This window comes from Eurypyga helias, unplaced genomic scaffold (genome assembly GCF_000690775.1).
Source record: "Eurypyga helias isolate BGI_N326 unplaced genomic scaffold, ASM69077v1 scaffold19315, whole genome shotgun sequence".
NCBI lineage: Eukaryota > Metazoa > Chordata > Aves > Eurypygiformes > Eurypygidae > Eurypyga > Eurypyga helias.
In genome coordinates, this window is record NW_010252265.1 from 29,832 (window position 1) to 48,616 (window position 18,785).

General features: G+C 46.4%; 1 protein-coding gene across 1 annotated transcript in view; it reads left to right on the forward strand.

The window, feature by feature from the left end:
* Window positions 1-16,647, forward strand: part of PITPNC1 (phosphatidylinositol transfer protein, cytoplasmic 1) — a gene marked incomplete at its 5' end in the record, with an annotated part of 42,058 nt that extends 25,411 nt beyond the window's left edge. Inside the window, 5 exons of the mRNA XM_010152317.1 lie at window positions 941-1,036; window positions 9,011-9,166; window positions 9,896-9,959; window positions 13,214-13,332; window positions 16,219-16,647. Coding sequence (XP_010150619.1) covers window positions 941-1,036; window positions 9,011-9,166; window positions 9,896-9,959; window positions 13,214-13,332; window positions 16,219-16,224 — 441 coding nt within the window. The remainder of the gene's footprint in view (window positions 1-940; window positions 1,037-9,010; window positions 9,167-9,895; window positions 9,960-13,213; window positions 13,333-16,218) is intronic.
* Window positions 16,648-18,785: the final 2,138 nt, after the last annotated feature.

Genomic DNA, 18,785 nt, shown 5'->3' on the forward strand with positions numbered 1-18,785 from the left:
GCTGCCACAAACAGTCCAGCAGCAGTCTGCTTCCTGAACAGTTGCTGGCATTTTGTGGTTTTAACTGTTCCTCTAGGATGAACTGAAATGAAATTAACAGAGCAGTCGCTGTATTTATTTAAAAAAAAAAAAGGAAACGAAAATATTTGTGCTGCCAGGAAACGTTGGCTATAGAGTATTGTGCCCCAGAGGCAAAACCACACCGTTCGCTTGGGACTGATCCTGACAGCGTACGCACAGCTTCCCTGAATTTTATGGCACGACCTCATGATGGCCCTTTAGTGCCTGTGTCCAGGTCCCCGAATCCTGAGTAGGAACTCACTGCGGACGTAGCGTAAGTCACGTGGTCACTAGGGTGCCGGAATAATCCAACCAGGGACACAGGCACAGAAGTATGCTACGCTGCAGATGCCGACGGCCTGCCTTTTCGAAAGAGACCCATCATTTGCCTGGCACAGAGCAAGCGGCTTGGTGTTCCAAACCAGGCCCTAAAGGATTAAGAGGAAAATAAGCTTTATCTGTGCAGAAAAGGGTAGTGGAAGTTTCCAGCTTCTGCTGAGGGACATTCAGCCAAAATTTTGATTCTCAGTCTCACGGCAACTGTCCGCTGTCTCTTGATCTCTCATGGTGGATCGTTCCCAAAAAGGTCAGTGGCTTCGTTCATTAAAACTGTTGTTAATCTGCCTTAGGAGCACCTTGCTTACACATAACATTGCAAACAGCCCCTTTCCTTCCCTTCGGTGCCTGCAGAAGGCCAGAGAATGTGGCTGTGGCCCTGCAGAACCATCAGCGTCTTACCCCAGAAGCTGTTCAGGTGCAAGCCTAAAATACACGATGTTGCACAAGTCCTTGTGCATTATTCCACTTGTAACCGTTTTCCCCGGGGCATTTGGTAAGGATGCCGTTCTGTTACAGTGTTGAATTTCTTTAACTCTTGCAGATTTTTGACAAAGAAGCTAAAGATCTGGAGCGAGAAGTCTGCTTCATTGATATTGCCAGCGATGAAATTCCTGAGCGCTATTACAAGGAATCGGAGGTAAGAGACCACTTGATTGTGACACGGAGAAGAAGGAAGGTAAGAGGCTGCAGGAAGGCCGTGGTAGGAGTAAAACCAGTTTTGTTTGTGTATGAAATCTTGCTGGTCAGTGGGATGTTAAAAGCTTTCGATGAGAGGGGAAGCAGATAGCAACCCCTCTGTCTAGACTGGCTGGCAGTGTCTTTTGCAGGTGATTCCTCCAACCTTCTGAAATGCTTCCGTACCTTACCAGAACATATCCTGGACCAGACCTTTGATTTTCAGCTGAATTCATTCAAAGCAGAAAAGGTCTTCTCTTTGACTCATGAAGCTCAGCTAAGCGATAGCAGCTCTGAGCGGTTTTAAGCATAATTGTTTGTCCTTATTTGCCTCCCACCCCAACCACGACGTCATGCAGGGTACCCCAGCCCAGCAAAGGGCAGACACGCTGCGGTGAGAGTAGGGTTGATATCAGCACAGTTGCTGCGGGGGACTGTGAACCGAGGCTGGGCTGACCAAGGGGGCTGAAGCATGCTACATCCTGCAGTAAATCTGCAAAAGAGCATCCGTGGCAGCAGACACATTCGCCCTCCTAAAATACCCTTGAAAATTGCTGCTGTCTGTATTTGGCAGTGCACAGCTCTGAAGAACGTTGTTTCTTTTAGGTCAGTGCAATTCCCTGTTTGAAATAGCAACGCCATGCAAATGAGGATGAGGTCTCAGGGGTTTAACCTCAGCCTTGAAAAATGGTGGTTCACAAGAAGCAGCTAGAGGGGAGTGGTCAGATCTATGCTTGCATTTAATTTTGGAGATGCGATGTGCCTCTGGAGCCAAGCGTACATTCATAGCTGGCAATGAGAACGGCAGCTGTTAGACTATACAAAACCAGACTACGTAATCATTTTTAGGATAGAAAATGGAGACTTGCCAATGAATATATTTCTATACCATCAGAGATGATTTTCAGGCTAAAAAAGTCAGGTACTTGTTATCTTCCATTTATAGATCCTATTTCAAATTTTATGTACGGGTCATAAAACAAAATTGTGTCTACAGTAGAATGAAAAGTAATTTTATTAGTTTCCTTAGATAATGAAACCCATCTGTTATGTACCAAAAATTATATAACACCTCATGAAACAGCTTGTTGGTCCCATCATCTTATGTGAACCCTGCAGTCTTCCAGTTCCGTTCAGGAATGACGGCTGCTGTGGAACGCGTCAGCATTTGACTGCGTTTTAAAGAAACCCTGTAAGATTTCCGTCTCAGAGTGCACTTCTAGAAATTGTAAACATGAAAGTGACGTCTAGCTTTTCCACTTGCTTTCCCATTTTGAATAGCCAACTATCAAGCATAATGTCCGTATCATAATCTGATGATAGAGAAAACCAACCTCATGTGGAATGAGAAAAGAATTTCAGAGTCTTTGTATTGTTTCCAGACAAATCTAGAGACCTGATTCCAAGCACAATGTTATCTGGCTTTAAACAAGAGAAATAGCCCAGCATCTGGCGTTTTTTCTGTGCTGATGGGTGATTTGCAGGTTGGCTACCGAATTCTGTTTCAGAATTCATACAAAATAGTAAGAACACCGTAGTGTTTAACTGTGCATACACTGTGATGGATATTGAATTAATAATGGTTGGATTCAGTATCTTCCAAAGTTGACAAACTGCGGGGTTTTATGCTGCCATATGATGCGTATGAAGCCAAATTCCCATTTCTGATGGGGCCTCTTACATAATTTAGGGACTATAAAAAGATTTGTAATGTTTGTAAATGTAATTTCCGTCTGTTTTCAATCAGAACAGCATAAAAAAGTAACTATGTAAATGAGAAACGGTCTGTGTTGCCCAAATAACAGTTTCAGAGATAACTAAAACCCATTTACTGTAAGCTTTTGAAAGGTATTTTAGTCACACTAATAACAACAATTTGGCTGCTTTTAGATCATTTAATCTGAGTTGATACTAAGTGTAAAGATTAAAAGTGGATTACAATCCTCAGGATTTAAGAATTAGATCCCATGGGATAAGTGTTCTGACTCCCATCCAGACAGACCGATGAGAACGGTTTTAGCTTCAGGCACATGAGTAATCTCTTCGTATCAGTGTGTCTTTCACATGCTTAAAATGAAGCAAGTTCTGCATCGGGGTCAGCGGACTTAGAGGCTTCTGGAGCTGAGCTTTCAATTTCTTTTATATCCTGACGAGGGTGCATCCCTCGGCAATTAAAAATACCCTCCGGTTGTTAACAGGGAGTTTCCTTGTGTGGTTGTGTGACAGAAGGGCCTAAGTCACCGAGCACGTAGTGAAGCAGAAGACAGCTTAGTTACCTGTTACACACACATACACAGGCTCCAGTTCGGTCTTGCGCGGAGGTAAACCGATTGCTGCTGTCAGAAGTGTTGCCCTTGTAGAAGAGTGGAGGTGTCACTGCAGCGACCCCGGTGTCCCAAAGCAGATGAGTTAATTTTAACCTGTGGCCAACAACGGACTTCGTCGTGGCCGCTGGAGTACGTACCAGTGCTGCCACATCTGACGTACGGCTTTTTTTACAAGCGTGGACCTAAAAATCCTGAAGCTTTTAGGATGTTTAAATGTGAGGTTCCAAATTGAGAAAGCTTGAATCCGGATCCAAGCTAACAGGTTTGCCTGGTTTTCTATAAGGAGTCCCATATGTTTCCAAATCTGGACATACATATTCCACTGAACACAGAATTTTCTGTTTCTGCATGAAGAATGTACAGCCTACAGGTAAGAGGAGCTGTACGGTGGGTGAAGTCACTTCCTCGTGACTTCAGCGCCGACGAAGATGTGTCACCAGCCAGCGTGTTCCCCAGACAGACCTACATACTTGTCTGAGTTACCGACAGACCAGAGCCGAGCTGTGCTGAAGCGTGAGGCCCTCGAGTGAATCACTCACTGAAACGAAGCGTGTGAGCTACCCAGCAACATGTTCTTTGCCACCGTATTCCAGTTCCCAAAATTACCAGCGTTTCCTTTCCTCTTTGTAACAAAGTGGCTGAGAGTTGGACGAATGGAATAAACTTGTGAAGCTGCCTCCAAACAGGCAGATTCCATGCCGTGCAGGCGCTGCCATGCTCTCCTTTTCCACGGGAACACGGCTGCAGTGCCATAGGTCCAGCTCACCGCTCTCCAGGTGCTTCCAGAGTAACAAAGCCTCTGTCGCGGTCCGGAGCTGGAGCACTGTGGTCGTTGAGATGCCGCCGCTGCCTCAGCCCCCGCAGTGTGCACCGGGTCGGCAGAGCCGGTCAGCTCAGGGCACAGCAAAGCCAGCCCAGGATTCCCCTCTCCTTACTAACTTCCGTGGTGAGCTGACATCAAGGCTGGCTGGATTATCATATTTTAACACCTCAGAACTGTCCCAATACTTAGAGGTCGGAAGTATTTAGCTGGCTGCTCCAGAAAACATGTTTTATTGGAAATTCAAAAAGAGGGGAAAAAAAGTCTTTAAAAAATGACTCCACATAAATCCCTATAGTAGCATCTTTACATCGGTAAATCTTTCCGGAGCCCTAGCTCTATGAGCTGAAATCCAAACCCTTAGCAACTACAGCTGGTGGTGAAATGCCAGATCACATGTATTAAAGCCACAGAGGATTGGTTCTGAAATTCAAGATCAAACAAAATGGTCTTCAGCTTAAAAGGGAAAAAAAAAAAATTGACAGCACTTCAAAAGCAGAGTGGTGGAATATATTGCGACGGGAGCCTGAAACAACAAATCTATGCATGGAAAGGAAGGACTGGGATGTTTCCAGGATGTCTGAGTAGCACCCAGGAAGAGAATGGGGCGTATGGCGTGATGTGATGCACTGCCACCTCTGGAGAACTCAGCTTGGGGATCTTCTTCCATGCTAAAGTGGCCATCCAAGCAGCAGGTAGTTTTGGGGACAGAACGGCGACAGGGCTAGCAAGGAGCCCCAGGCAGGCTTGCAGCACACAGGCAGAGGAGGTGGCGGCAGCTGCAGCATAGCATGGGAGCTTCAAGTCATGCCTGCTAGCACGGCAGAGCTAAGGGCAAGCACGCCCACCCCGATTCAGAAGCTTTCCGTAAACAGTAGATGTGTTTCATTATTTAACTTTAAGTAAAAAACAACATTTCAGAGTTCAATCTGAAAAGGCACTGCAACAACCCCGTGCCGTATTGTCAACACGGTGGTGTTTGCCTCCTGAAAAGGGCGTTACGATTCCACGTCTGATGCCCATGGTGTCTGCACTCCATGAGGAGGGTTAAGGAAATAGATGCTAAATAGCGGAATCCCCCCCAATAAGCGTGTTGAGCCGGAGCCCCAGGCGCGGCCTAAGGAAGACACGCTGGGAGAGGGCTGTGTTTGAAGCCGCGGCCATCACGCTGTGGCTTTTATTTCCTTCTACTGCAATTTTACCTTTTAGTCTCAAATAAGCCCCGCTCACGGGTGGTGATGTTTCTGCTCTGTTAGCAAAAGTGCTATTTTTAAATCACCCTGCACCTGGCAATAATGTATTGCAAATACAGAGGAGGTTTTGCTCCCCTGCAGCAAACGGATTTGCCAGATGGGCTTTCCTAATAAATTGTGTCTGATAAAAGGACGAGAAGGTTATTTAAACAAAAAGATTTTAGCTATGCCATTACATTTAAAGCAGATTGAGGATTTTGCCAGCAGATAAATTAAGGGGAAAATAGTGAATAGATGCAGTATTCTTTGGATGGTGGCTTCTCTGGGAAGGCAGGCATGGGTGGCTAGAAGCTCAAATAAGGCACACACAAAATTAATGGTATACGTAATCAAGTCAGAGTGGGGTCACCCATCACCTTGCCCAGTTCCCAGTCACTGACGCAGTGTTTCAAACTCACGTTCCTGCTGCTCCACTCTAGCCTGCTGCCTCTGGCCTGCGCTTTGCAAATGGCCGTACCTTTCCCGGGAAGAGGAGAGAAGGGCCGTGGTCCGGTACAGGCAGGTGCTCAGCTCTTCCTCCTGGCACCCGGAGAGATGTCAGCGTGGCACAGGAGTCTGGTGTGTTCTGTCTGACCGACCTAACCAGGGAGCTACAGCACGAAGGGCAGGAGCAGCAGTGCTGTGCACCGCTACTATTTCTACACGCATTTAACAGAAAATAATAATCCTTGCTTCTTATGTTGTATAGAATGACCTTATATGCCCAAGTCCGATGCAGAATTATGTGCCTAATTCCTATGCAGAAGAGATTCTAGGATGTGAATCTTAATCTGGCCATTTGAAGCCAAGAGTTAGGCAGGTAAAATCGTTCTGGGTTGTGGCTTCCATGTCAAAGTATCGATTTCAGTGGCCTTTGGATCAGACACTGAAGAGCAAAAGATTAGCAATTGTGGTCACCACAAAGGTTCTTCTGGCGTGGTATGATCCCTGTGGCTGTGGCCAATACAGAGGCCTAGGAGAGGTGTAAACGTGTGAAGTTATAGAGGTAACAGTAAATGCTCCCTCCTGTGAGACACAGCACACTGAGCCAGGATCTGTGTCTTTCTAGAATAGTCCAAAATGTTTAAAATAACCTGATTTTTTAGCATCCAGGTAAAAAGCCCAGCGATGTGAGTTTACTTACGGTAGCGACTCAGGTCTGTAGACCACTCGTGCCCTTTGGATTGGTGGCCCAGCGATTAAACTCCCGAGGTCACTGTGCTTGATGTGGGGTGTCTTACGGCCCACCGCTCAGCTTGGACGCCGTCTGAGTATCGCTCACCTGAGCACTCGGTAAATCTTTAACATCTTGATCTGCTGCTCTGAATTCTGTTTCCTGGCTTCCGCTCCTCAGTCCAGCGTTCTGTAGTGTCAAGGTGTTGATGTTTCCCGGGAGTCTGGGATTTCCCTGAGAGCTAGTAGATGCGAGTTGCCCATGGTGTCCGTCATCGCCGGGCTCTGTGCTGGGAACTCTGCAGCCAGTTTGTGACCAAACATCACGCCCTGCGAGGAGAAGGGGCGTGGTTAAGGGAAAGGTGCCATCTCCGGGTGCTGTTAAGGAATTTGCAACTAGGAGTGAGGTCGTGGATGGAGTGCATCGCAGTAGGGGCATTATTTGTAGGCCACCAGTTTAAGAAACATTTCCCCCAGGAGTCCCCTTGTCTGCTGGGGTAACTTCACGAAACCAAAGCAAAACACGGCTCTCGCAGCATCCGGAGGGTTCCTGCAGTTTGAACGAGACGGAAGCTTTCTGTGCGACGGAGCAGCCGCGCAGGGTAGGTGCTCCTGGTGTACTGGTTACAGATTCTGAGCAGCTGATGCTGACTCCTGTTCACTGCGGTGAGTCCCTGTGGCCCGTCACAGGCCTGGTCATCACGGCAGGGACATACAGCATCCCTGCACCACGCTCCGAGGCGTGCCTGCCTGAAACGCTCGAGGAAGACCATGGCCCGTCACACTAGGGCCATACACGTGTGTAAGGGACTGCAGACCCTCCCGTACATTGGCCTACTCTCCTCTGATTCTCCTTTTCTTCCTTTCTGAATATTATGTCTTACTTCTTCCCTTTTTTTTCTTTTTAATATTATTTTTATATTGCTGGCTTCAGGCAACAAGCAGTTCTACACCAACATTTTAAACCAGAAAATACCGAGCTCAGTCTGAGGTCAGGCTTTATTGAGTGGGATTGGCGAGGCGCGTGACCGTGGGTCGTGATACATGTTGCTCTGAAATACGATGACGCTGAATTGGTTTTTATGGTGATTTAACATTGAGACCGTATTATGCTGCGAGCCTGAAGTTTCTGTTTAGAAAATAATATGTCAGCAATAAAAGCAGCGACTTTCCCAGGGAGGATGACAATCACCTCGTTAGAGCTTTGTAAAGAAGCTTTAAGGACAGATCTTCAGTTTATGGTAAAATCAGCAGTCGGTGATCGCTACAAGCATTAGGAAAAAGGAAGGCTGAGGGATACAGAAGCTCAAAGAAGATTAAGATCAGAGAAGTCTTATCAACTCATTAGTTTTACTCCTGTCTTCCATTAAGTGCATAACTTAAGCACATACTGAAGTACAGCTCGAACTGCTTCCAAATCCAAAGGATGGGTGTAAAAGATCTTCCCAGATCTCAGCTCTGGGGAAAGCAATGCCGATGAGCCCTGGTGGGGATTCCTGGAGACAGATTTTAGAAGCTCCACTATGAATTTACAGAAACAACATGATTTTCAAGTTATGAAAGTCAGTGCTTAGCTGTAAATTATTTCTGTTTGCAAGATGTAATTAGCAGGATTGGACATGAAGTGAAATGGAATTACACCAGTATGGAAAATAGCACTTTGATAGATAAAGCTGTGCCTCGTGCAGATAGAAGTAGAGTTTGAAGATGAATTAATGTCGTCGTTGGTTTTTGGTCTTGCTGTTGTAATTTTGACCCCAATTTATTTGATTTTCCAGTTGGTAAAAGAGAGAGAGAGCTGAAATCAGCCAGCGTTCTCCCAAAGATACCATAGCTCCGTTGCAAACAGGGGTGGCTAAACCGGGGGGTGTCATACTTGGCTGCCCACCTGGATGTACAAGTTGACTTAAAAATGGAAACGGCATGGCCAGGGTCACATCAGCGTGGTGTGTCAGAGCTCAAAGCGACGTGATCTCAGGAAGATAGGTGTGGGCACAGAGTACCAACAAGTCACACTGAGGCAGTAGTGGAAGAGCAAGCTCTGGAGAAGCAACTTTTTCTTTTTTCCAACAGCCATAGGTAACTTTTGGAGCGCATTGTGTCATAGTGACTTGCAGTAATGTACAAAAACGTCCTAGACGGTACGATTGTCACAGCATCTCCAAGAACCTGCTGCCATCGATCCACTGGCTGTTGGATAAGACAGGGTTGGGTTTTAGCACATTCTATCCGAGTGCTCATTTAAGTCAATTTCATAATACTTTGTCATGATGTTTATTAGCATGTTTTCGTATGTTAGCATATTTATCAAAACATTTACTTTGGCAAGTGGCAAACAGGACTTCCTCACCCGCATTTCTCAGTATGTTTTCTTTGTTTTGCAGGATCCAAAATATTTCAAGTCACAGAAGACTGGGAGAGGCCAGTTAAAAGAAGGCTGGAGAGAGACCCATCAGCCAATTATGTGTTCCTACAAACTCGTGACAGTGAAGTTTGAAGTCTGGGGCCTTCAGACCAGAGTAGAGCAGTTCGTACACAAGGTCAGTGAAACAGGAGCTTCACATAAGTGGAACTTGAGTATTACCCCGCGCGGGAATGCGAGCGTGGCTGCGCAGAAGCTGGAGACCTCAGCTGAATCTGCTTTCAGACCTCTCAAGGTCTGCAAGCTCTGGAACAGAGCCAAAGCGTTCATCGCTGGGTATAAACTTGACCGAGCCTGGAGCTGCTCAGCTCTAAGGCTGAGGAGAACTACCGGTACCATTTTCAACACTGTGATAAACACGTGAGCTGAGGTGTGTCTGAGCATGCGTAAGAACCGTACATGCAGCAACCGTGTGCTGCATTTCTTCCAGACAGGTAGTGGGAAAGTTTTCCAGTCAATCTACTAAAAAATTAGTTAAGGAATGGCATAACAGCCAGATGATAGTATTTTTCAGAGTATTGACCTTCCACATGTTTAAAAAACTAACAAGGAAAAAAAAAAGAGTTCCAGAACGCCTAATTGCCCAAAGATGAACGTCCCCAGATGGCTTCCCATGCTGGGCAAAGCCACGCTGAGGTGATCCAGTGTTGGCCAAAGATCCGCTTCAAGTGGGAGGCTGGACACCAAGACCCTCAGAGCCAGTACGTCTCATTCGCTAGGGCATGTCTTGTGAGAGAGAAAACCGCCAGAGTATTTTTCACTTTAAATCATGCTGAAAGACAACAGCGTGACTCTTGCGACAGGTTGTGCTGCTGCAGAGGTATTCAGCCTGTTCTTTGTCCCACAGGTGGTCAGAGATATACTGCTGATTGGTCACCGGCAGGCTTTTGCCTGGGTCGATGAGTGGTACGGTACGTATTCTCCAAACCTAGCCCACTTGAAAGGGCTGCTGCAACGCTTAGGGCAAGGAAGAACAGATTTCCATGTGCTGTCAGGGACCATCACGTCCCAGTATAAGTTGTCCATGAAAGAGGTGGAGCTCTGTTCAGTTGCTCTGGAACGCGCAGAGCTCGTTTACAGCACATTCTGTGTAACAGGAGTAGGCTGTGTCTCAGGCATCATACAGGGACACCTTTACATCCCATACATCCCAGAGTACAGGCGTCAGTCAGCCTGCACTGGAGGCAGACCCGAGCTGCCCCTGCCAGCAGTCGTCTGTATGGAGAACCGCATGCAGGTTTGAATAAAGCTTCTTAGTGAGACTGCATTAACGTGCAGTCATTCCCATACTGCAAACTCCTCTGATCCAACACAGTTTCAGCTTTTTAGGAAAGTTTTCAACTGTTAATGTAGACTGCAATAGAGAAAAGATGGAGCTCAAACGTCCTTCCTGAAAAATGGGTATAAATATAAAACCTTCTGGGTCTGATTCAGGCGCAGCTGCATGCAGAAACTGCTGTGAATCCGAGAACAGCTGTAGGAATGGGCATTTTCGATAGTACAGAGTCATCCTGAATGCCAAAACAGCCCATTATGGTTTATAAAATAAGCTCACGGGGTTTGTGCTTTGTAGGAGTATTTTCAGTGGGATGTATCCGTAATCACAGATACTCGTAGAGCAGTTTCTAAGACGTCCCTGTAACATGTAATAGGAATTTGGGAATACATTCAGAATGTTTATGTAGACACTAGCTCCTTAAGCTTCAGGAAACGCTGTTTTGGGCATTTCATGGCTAAGAATGACACCTGTCTTTCATCAAAACTCAGAAACATTCTGCATTGCTCAGAACTAGTCCATTAGCCCAGGTGGTGCACAGACATCTCCCGTGACTTCATACACCTGCACGTTATTTTCCCTCTAGGAAGTCAGGGAAATTGTTGACTTTATAAAGAAGCCTGACTTCATGTAAAAACTGAGCCCATGAGTTTGCCCCAAATCAACCCAAAATATCTATTAAAGCGAGACATAAGGCACTGTTAATGGGAAGCGAAGAGTTGCCTGCGCTTCGGCAGTGCGGTGATAGCAAGCCAGTAGTCGTGAAGTTAAGAGCGCGGAATAGGTTTAGCCCAAAACCACTTATCCACAGAGTTTCCCATCTTAACTCTGAATGCACCCTGTCAGAAATGCTCTTTCCACAAATGGCATCTTGTGATACCCAGTTACCTCGTGGACTTTCACAGTCAGGGGGGGTTCTTTTACTCAATAATACAGTGAACCTCCAGCACTTAATTGTCAGGCTAGGTACAAAAGCTAAAAAACGGGGCCTTACTAAAACAGGTATGAATCAAGGCAACGTCTATAGCAAGAGTTCTAAAAGGTGTATTACAAAAGAGAGTGCAGGAGGTTAGTTTAGGTAGGTGTGTGCTGTCTGCAGCCCTGCTACCGCTGCGTTGTTCTCAAGGAGAACGGTTGGTAGGCCTTGCAGACTAGAAACCCGAGACTGCCGTTACCCAGAACGAGCGAGATCCAGTCTGCACACATCCAGCTCAGTCTAATGCACACGGTGTGTCAAGCTGATGTGGTTCTGCTCGTGACAGGCTGAGGTGTGCGGGGAGAGGTTTTCAAAGTTTTGAAGCGTCTGTGTGCCATCCATGTGTTTATTACCATCTTTTAACGTAAAAGTTTGAGGAAGACTTGGACATGATCTGAGTCAGCTAAACTGGGTAAAATAATCAGTGGAAGAAAATCAGTTATTAAAGAACGTGTTATGTTACGGATATTACTGGCTGATTGCTGTTACTGATGCTGGAAGTATGAACGTGTCTTGTCATTACATTTACTAAACTGTGTTTAGCTTTATTATCAAGAAAATTTATTTTCCCAGTGCTACTAATAAAGAGCATGCTCTCTGCTTGGCAGAATGCATCCTTAGCATGTTACTGACGTGGCTTATGAGCTTGTTTTTCATTCCAGATAACAGTAAAAGGAAAAGACTAACGAGGGTATGAGTTAGTGGTGTTCCATGTTTCCTTTTGATCAAAATTTTAGGCTGCATTTCATTTTCCCTGATGAAGCATTCCGTTGTGCTACTGGTACAACAGCTGAAGTTACACCTCTCCTTAAAAGCTGTCTTGTAGAATGGAGCGAGAGCCTCGTGTCACAGAACACGGCGTGGTGTGATCCAGGAATTCACAGACCCGAGTGGCCCGAGCAAAAGGGTAGCCTGGAGGTCAGAGCCCCAGTGCGCCTTACCGAAGCAGTTACGCGTGTCCAGGGGTACTGGGCTGCTGAAGCTGCTCAACTTTAACCGTAAAGAGTCCATGGCTGTTTTCATGAAGCTCCGAAATCAAACCGTTGTAAGGAACAGCCCAAAATTCTGACAGCCTTCCCGTTCGCTTACCCCTCGCTCTCGAGTAGGTTTGTTGAAAGCATGGGAATACTCAGAAGAGTAAGGTCACAAGTCAATTAATTGGGTTCTTAGTGTCTTACGAGAGGTGTGGTTTATGACAAATGCTTTTAAATCCCTAGTAAGTGCTTTGAGTTACGAGGCAGGCACCGAACAGCTTACGCGCTGGTTTGGCAGCAGCAGCGTGCCCGGGCAATGATAAACCATCCTGCCGGTAGAATCGGCCTGGTTTGTAGAATATTTCTAATTCTTCCAATTCATTAAATCGCTGGAGGCTACAAAACCGTTAATGTGTTCACTGTTCATTCACTCACCAGCGTAATTAAGTGTTGGCTTCTGGCATCGAAGCTGATCTGTGCGCTAACAGTCAGAATGTTTGCTGGTTATCAGATACACTGTGCAAAGGTAACATAAAATCTGTTTGAAAGTTCCTGGAAAGGTAAGTACGTATTTATAGTATTTCTGTATCTCTCCTTTATTCCAAGGGATCTTCTAAAATCATTTTAGAAGATCGTGGCCTTTGCCAAGGCCGGCACTTCACTACTTTTTGCCTTCCTTATGCTACACAGATACTCCTAAACAATTTCCACTCCTTCCTGTTCTCTGACTCCCTTTGACTTAACCTCCTCACACCTTCCTTGGCTGATATAACTACCTTTATGAGTCACTTTTCATAAAGCTAGTTGCTCCATGCTTTTTTTAAATCCTTTTTTGGCTTCTGCTGAAAGACTGTGTGTTCCTGGAACCTTCTCCTTAAAAAAAAAAAAAAGTATGCACTGAATCAATGGAAAATGCCAACAATTTTGGACTTTTTACAGATATGACTATGGATGATGTTCGAGAATACGAGAAAAATATGCATGAAAAAACCAACATTAAAGTTTGCAACCAACATTCATCTGCTGTGGATGAAATAGAGAGCCATGCCAGAGCAAGAGTATGTCCATTTTTCAAACATATTGCCCACCCTCCGCTAACACACGGGGCCAGCTCAGAGCAGAGCAACCGAGTGACCTGGCTCAGCCGTCCCTGGGATTCTGGGGAGGTTTGAGTAGGAACAGAACCTTTCGGTGCAGTGCAACCCTGCCTTCCTTCCGTGGGCACCCTAAACTGCCACTAAGGCGAGGAAGGGTGGGGTTGGGCTCAAGGGCAACTCCCCTGTCTTTCAGGAAAACACATCTCAAATTTCGGTTGGATGCGTGAAGGGGAAGTTAAATCCCAGTTTTCCCTTCTATTGTTACAAAAAGTAAGAGTCCAGAGTGCTTCAGTCAAAAAGCCAGGAACATGGGGAGTGGAAAATTTCTGTGGGACTGATAAAATTGTGTGCCTCACCAGGGAAAAAAAAAGAAAAACTAATGAATTATTCACCCTTTTCAAACTAATTTTAATGTTGTCATTGATTATCTACCAACAAGGTGAGAAGGGTTGTCGGAAGTATCTAACAGCAGTCTGTGGAGAAGAGTTCTGAGTAGGTTCTTTGATTCACATTCTGGGAACTTTATAAAGTATTTAAATTCCTAATTTGGGCACCTCGAGTAGAGGCCTAAAATTAGAAATTATTACTGTCTGCAAATAGAAAGGTTGCAGTGATATTTGATTTTGTGATGTTGTTATCCTTTATTAACTGCACTGCCGAACTCAGTCGTGGTTTTACTCGTGTGACGAGTTCGGGGCAGGGCCTGAAGGGTGAAGTCTTTGGCCCTTCCTGAGTTCCTACCCAGTGAAAATCACCACCAGCCTGCGAGGATGTTGTCTAAGTACTAAGCGGGAAGGTGATCCTTGTGTTGGCGGTGCTGCAGCTCCGCTGGTGTCAAGGTTACGACAGGGCTGAGCAGTAAATTGAGAATCCGTTCTGCCTGACTCTCCACGTCAGGGTTTGGCTTTGGATGAAGGCTGTAGTGGCAAAATTGCTGTTGAGGGTGGCACAGAATTTGTCATTAGTGAAAAAAGGAGAGTCTGAGCCATCTTAGCTCAGGGTAAGGACTGGTTTTACTTGGGTGTGTATCAGAACAGACGTAACTTGAAGTGAGCGTAAGCTACAAAGCAGAAGTCAACCGCAGGGACAATCGGTATTTCCTGTCCGAGTTAAAACTGGGCGGTCTGGGAGGATACCACTCATTAAGACTGTAACCAGTCTTCACTTAAATGGCCAGGACACTGAGAAATCTTCCTGTCCCCTTGCACTTCCATTTCTCCAAGACACTTTTGTTTCCTGTTGTACAGAAGTCCTCAGTCGAAAATAGCTGGAATGAAGGCAGGGGCTCCCTTTGATGTCCAGGTGCGTTTACATCCCGTGAGTGCAGAGGCACTGCGCACGCTCGTACACGGGGAAACAAAATGTAAATCAGCAAAACAGGTTCAAATCTCTCTCCAACACAAGTAGGGACAGTTCCTCTGAGACCATCTGTTTATTTCCACCACTTAGCTCGGATTTGAAAATAGCTTAGTCCTCACTTCTGGTAACTGGCACAGCAGCGTAGGCTGAAAAGGTCCCTGGAATGTCGTCGGCAGGGAAGGCAGAAGGCAGCTGGCAAGACGCACGCTTTTGTTTATTGAATGAGATGTTGTGATACACCATAAAGCGTCCTCTACGTAACAATTGGAGCCAGGGCTACAGATGGATGCAGCTGGGTGGTATTAAAAAGTGTGGATGTCCTGGGAGTACAGGGTTTGGTCATAGGTACGGTAAGCCCCATCGCCAGTCCCGGGTCTCAGACACCCAACGGTGCAGCAGTTTTAAACTGATTAAAGTGCTTTTATTTCCCTTTTTTGAGCTTTCAGAGCTCAAAGGGTCTGTAAAATGGTTTAATAAAATACGGATTTAAGAGGACGTTCGGTGAGAACCAAACAGTGTATTTCATGTGGCTCAGTGGACATCTTGTAGGCAACTGGACACGAAGCAGCAGGTTTCAGAAGAGTCTGGATGATTATTTTGCTCAACTTAGCCCGTTTGTAGCAGCTGTCGTTCATTTGGGAGTTGAGCAAAAGGTTTGGCAGGGCTCGGCTGGGAGCACGTCTGTGCTGGGATCGCTCTGCCCTCTTGTGGGTTTCCACAGCGCCGTGACACCTCTGTCACCCGCCTGCGGAGACCGTCACTGCTTGAAAAGCTTTCTCTTGGCCCAGTTTTCCGCCACAGCGTGGCTTTCACCTCCCCTCTCGTTTTGTCTCTCGTTTGCAGGGAATTAAGCAGTGGATTTGTCAGTTGGCCGTGAATGTTTAAGTGCAGATTCTGGAGGGGAAAGGTGGAAAGCACGTTGTGGCTTTCTCAAGTGAGAGGGAATTCTTCAGGCTTCATTAGCAGAAACGCAGAACTGCCCCGGTTGCGTGCGTGCAGCTGCAGCCAGAAGTCACCAGGACTGTGCACGTGGGGAGAGGGAATTTGGCATCCCCTTGAACAGTAACAGTTGATGAACAAACTGCTGACAACCCTTTACTCCATGCTCATAATTTAGAAAAACCTCAACAACCTGTTAATTTTATTTGTTGGAAGCTCTGAAAAAGGTCTGCTTGTGATCTACATGTGTTCTGTAGCTGCCTGTGAATAGCTTGGGTTTCCCAGCAGCGAGAGGTAGCGCTCTTCGTTCGTTCAGCCGCAGGCAGAAGAGAGCCCTTAGTATGTGATCCATGTACTCAACTCCGTTCTCTGTACCTGGCCCCTTACCTGCTCCAGTCAGCCGTTGCATTCCTGTGCAGACTCCCGTCGGGATATGCATGAGAAGCACTCATGCCCTGATTTAGAATTTGGATGGAAGGAGTTTAATTTACTCAATGACATGATCATTTGAAATGATTCTAACGAGTCTTTCTTTCCTTCTTGTTGAAGACATGACAATGGATGAAGTCCGAGAGTTTGAACGAGCAACTCAGGAAGCTACCAACAAGAAGATTGGGATTTTCCCACCCGCAATATCCATCTCCAACATTTCCATGCCTTCTTCCACCCGCAGTGCTCCATCTAGTGCTCCATCAACTCCTCTCTCCACAGATGCTCCTGAATTCCTAACAGTTCCCAAAGACCGGCCTCGGAAAAAGTCTGCTCCAGAAACTCTCACTCTTCCAGATCCAGCGAAAAAAACCCTTTAAATCAGCCCAGCATGTTTCCTCCTGATAAGCCATGTCTGCCACAGCAAGTGACGTAACTCGGTTTCTACACAGGTCATGGTGGTTTGTTGGTTGGTTTTTTTTCTCTTAAAATTATCCTGCTGGTGTGGAGAGATTCCTCCTTTCCTCAGACCTGATCCTTACAACCTTCAGAGAAGTGCATGCAAGAGAGCGTAGTTTAAATAGCCCTGAAGTGGTGTTTCAAGCCGTACGGTGCATCTTAGCGACACAGGATGAAATAGTCTGAGGGGAGCCCTGTAACAGAAAACTAGTCCTTCCGTAGCAGTATTCTGCCTACAAATCCTCGTCCAGGTCACCGCAGTTATAATTAGGTATCTAGTAAAGTTGCCACGGACTTCTGAGGCAAATTAGTGCCAACTAGAATGCAGGGTTAACAGGAAAAAGTCTCTCCTGTTTCTTCCTTCGTAGCCGATTTTAAAATCCTTCTCAGGCTTCTCCGGTGCGTTCATAAACCTTTGACCTGCTTCGTTGTACTTGAACACCAACAACAATCACTCGGATTCACATTTTGCTTGATACGACTCAGGATTTGGGGCCTAGCTAACCAACACAAAACTCTTCAAACCTAAATTATCACTGTATTGAAGCCCCAGTTGTAATTAATCCTACTGACTTTGAGGCCATTGAACTATTTCTATCTTGCACAGAATTTGTAGAAGAAAACACCTGTTTCTTGTAGATAATGTATTTTAATAGCTCTCCCCTGTCCGTTGTGGTCTCTGAAGTCCCTATTGGTGTTCATCAGTGGCGTTCCATGTGTAAGACTGGAAAAAAGCAGCTAAATTGGGCCAGTTGAGAAGCAAAACCAAGGAAATAAGTCTTGTCCTCGCTGGAAGAAGCGTGGTAGTTGCGCTGTAAGGCCTTGAATGTAAAGGAGAGAAAAGACGAGACTCCTTTTTCTTTCCTGCCTCGCACCTTTCCCAACAGCACAATCTCTACCGGCAGCTGGCTCCAGGCTTTACCATTGTGTGGGGACGGGCTGGACAAAATCACTTTTCAAAAAGCAGGCGAGCGGTGGGGCTGCTGGGGCGCAGGCAGGGCGGCGTCAAGGACGCAGAAGCGCTCTTCCTGGGCTGCCCGCGGAACCGCTCCTCAGTCTCGGGGACGGAAATGGAGGAGAGGATGTTTCCCCCTAGGGAAGTGTAGGTTGTGGGAGGAGGAGAAAGATAAATGGCAGAAGAGGTCTTTTCCGCTTCAGAATGTAAGCTCAGTGAGAAACTTTCCCTCGCTGCCCCCGCGTGGGGCCCTGCGTTTCTCTGGAACAAGCTGCTCCTCAGTCCGTCTGCCCGTAGCTGCCGTGAGCCGCTCTTCAGCTCCCCGGGCTGACAGCTGTTCCCTGAGTGCTAGGACCGACGTGGGTGGTATTTCGGACCCCTGGTGACGCGGTACATGGGTGAAAAAGAGAAAACCCCTCAGAGCCGAGCTGTCACTGAATACTGAACGATGAGTTTGGGGCTGGCCTTGAGCTGGACGGGACGTTTGTGCCGCCCTCTCAGCGCAGTGCTGTGACCCGACGGGCCGAAGTGCGCTGACCCCACGGCTGCGTGTGTCAGATTTGTGCGTAGTTTTGGTAGCAGGAGAGGTAATCCCACTGCCGACCTGCACTGAGAACAAGTGTCTGTTTCTCTGATGGGTAAAATCCTGTAGCTAGCAAAATCTGGGAGCCCCTTGTAGGTTAGCTGTGGGCTGACTCCATGCCTTCTCCCACTGACTGGCCACGTTTTGCTCTCCTTTGCTTCTCAGAGACAGTAATTCTGCGCGACCAGGAAACTAATGGGTGGTGATTATTTTTTGGTTTAAAAAGAAGCCGCTGTAAAGGATGCAAAGAAAACTTCCCTACATCAGTTTATGGTTCCAGCATAAGAAGGGTGCACATTAAGGATTCATTATTGTAACTGCTCTGATGTTACTACTCTTTGTTGGGTAGCACGAGTGGGACATGGGCAGAGAAGGGAAACCTTTGAAAACGCAAAGCATTGCTTTCTTGGGTTTTCATTGCCTGAATTTCACCGGTGGAGAAATGGTTTAGCTCTGCTCCACCTGAAAGTCTTATTTTTCGATGAATTTTTTCTTCTATATACGTCTTGGCATCTGAGTTCGACACAAATTATTAGACCAAAGCAGTCCTACCTTTCCTCATATTTAACTGGCTGATTTCCAATCCCGTGTGGATTGTTGATTGTCATGTTAGGGGATAAGGCTTGTATGAAAATTACTGACATGCCTGAAGAGGACACACCTTAATAGCCGCTTGACCGAGACGGGGGA